The sequence below is a fragment of the Coffea eugenioides genome, unplaced genomic scaffold (genome assembly GCF_003713205.1).
Source record: "Coffea eugenioides isolate CCC68of unplaced genomic scaffold, Ceug_1.0 ScVebR1_1246;HRSCAF=2066, whole genome shotgun sequence".
NCBI classification, from domain to species: Eukaryota; Viridiplantae; Streptophyta; class Magnoliopsida; order Gentianales; family Rubiaceae; genus Coffea; species Coffea eugenioides.
Genome location: NW_020861634.1, coordinates 21,331 through 23,602, shown reverse-complemented (window position 1 = coordinate 23,602; position 2,272 = coordinate 21,331). Strand labels below are relative to the sequence as shown.

At 35.6% G+C, this 2,272-nt stretch overlaps 1 protein-coding gene across 1 annotated transcript; it reads left to right on the top strand.

Moving 5' to 3' along the window:
• Positions 1–50: 50 nt before the first annotated feature.
• LOC113755147 (annexin D4-like) lies at positions 51–2,007 on the top strand (the record flags this gene model as incomplete). The annotated part of the gene is made up of 4 exons (XM_027299212.1): positions 51–266; positions 1,105–1,326; positions 1,587–1,658; positions 1,758–2,007. Coding segments are annotated over 4 exons (729 nt in total), but the record flags the coding sequence as incomplete, so codon positions are not given.
• Between the last annotated feature and the right edge of the window lie 265 nt (positions 2,008–2,272).

Here is a 2,272-nt window from a genome sequence, read left to right as displayed (position 1 = left end):
AAAAATTACACAAAATGTCACACTAAATCGTGACATGATTGATTTGTCAGGATGCTGTGGTGCTTTGGACAATGCATCCATGGGAAAGAGATGCTCGTCTGCTAAGGGAGGCAGTGTACAAGCGTCCAAATTATGGCATTCTTGTAGAGACTGCTTGTACTAGATCATCGGAGGAACTATTAGGAGCAAGAAGAGCTTACCATTCCCTCTTTGAGCACTCAATTGAGGAAGACATAGCTTTCCATATCCACGGCTTTGAGAAAAAGGTGAACCAAATAACCCTAACTTTTATGTTCTTTTCAATGGTTTATGAGTCACCAACATGTAACGCCTATGTTACACACCCTCGCATATTGGCAACACGTTACAAGGCTTTGGTCCTTTGAATTTTTTATTACATCTAACATAGTTGATGTAGAAACAAATATGGGACCCACCTAATACATTAATATCCATCAACCACCTAGTCAACCTCAAAAATTTTCCGTGAAACCCTATCGAAGTCTTAATTAAGATTACCTAACACAAGAAGGTTTAGGTTGAACTTTATTTCTTAGCCTTATTGGATAAGCTACACCAAGGCTTCCATCCAGCATTGTTAGTGCAAGAATGGCCCTGAATGTGACAACAAGTGTCTGACATGCGCATTGCTAGATAGATTAAAACATTACCCTACAAAAAATGGTAGACTAGTTCTTCCGTTTCCACTTTTCATTTTTTCTAGTTACAAAATTTCAATTGCTGATCCAATAATGTTTTCAACCCGTGTGTATTATCTCTAGTATGAGTAATTCTAAACCTTTTTTTTTACACGAATCACATATTTTTGACAGTGCATCTATAGGTTAGATGAACAGATTAATTGACTAGGATATTAAATCTTGACTGGCACCATTGATCAGATGCGGAAATTCATCTATGTGATAGCATGTGTTGAAACAAATTGGTGAACTATGTGAGCAGGAGGATTGGCAATCAAACTCCATTTTTAAACATTAAACAATGTCTTTGACCATTGCGCTGCATTCGGTTCTAGCCCTGGCAATTCTTGTTCAAGGCCTAATCTTGTGATTGAATTCTTTACGATTTTTATGCGATGAACAGCTTCTAGTTGGATTAGTAAGTGCGTACCGTTATGAAGGTCCAAAATACAGCGAAGAAGAAGCAAAATCTGAAGCGAAGATTCTCAAAAATGTCATAAAAGATGGTGCTAAGAAGCTCCACGAGGAAGAAGAGATTGTCAGGATTCTAACTACAAGAAGCAAGCTTCATCTAAAGGCTGTATTTAAGCATTATAAGGAAACTAGTGGCAATTATTTGGACGAGGTAAGAAATTTATTAGTATAGTATATTTCTGCTTAATACTTTAAATATGTATTCCCATCACTTTTTTATTTCACATACACATTGTTCTAGAATGGTGCTAAAATAATGTTTTCCTAAAAGCTCCTAGAAATAATCATGCAAACGAGCATAACTGCATTAAAGATCTTAAGAGCCAAAAAATGGCTATCCTCACTTCCTTTGTCCATTACCAGTTTTGATTGGTTCATGCTAATGTTGCTTTCCCCCCTTTTAATTTTCAGGATCTTGGTGATCAGTTAATTCTAAAACAAACAGTTCAATGCCTTTGCAAGCCAGAGACATACTTTACCGAGGTGAGATTAATTAATTAATTGATCATCATTTCATTTTTCAAGAAATGATAATCTCCAAGACCTTAATTAATTACTCAAAGGTATTAAATGTTTCTTCAGGTTTTGGATGTTTCCCTTAAAGGCATTGGGCATGACTTTGCAAAAGAAGCCTTGACCAGAGTTATTGTTACCCGAGCAGATGTAGATTTGAAGCTCATCAAAGAAGAATATCATCAGCTTTCTGGGGTTACTCTATCACATAAGATTGAAGAAATAGCCAATGGGAACTTCAAAGATTTTATGCTTACTTTGATTGCTAGAGGAGATCAAGAAAATTAACTCAACTTCGTGCTTGTGCATTGCTGTACTTGGCCTGAATTTGCACGTTTACATGTATCATGTATGATTTCTATTGTTACCACCAAATGGATTTTTGTTTTTCATAATCACTGAGTCGGTCAAAAGAGGACTCTTAGAATATTTTTCACTATGACGTCCAAAGTTCGAATCATATGTCTAATACTTGAAAGCAAAAAAGGTGGAGATAGGGGTGAGAAGGTAAAAAACTAAAAATTTAAAAAATGTTTTGCACATATAAATTGTTGTTTTGCTCTCACATACAAAATAACTTTTCT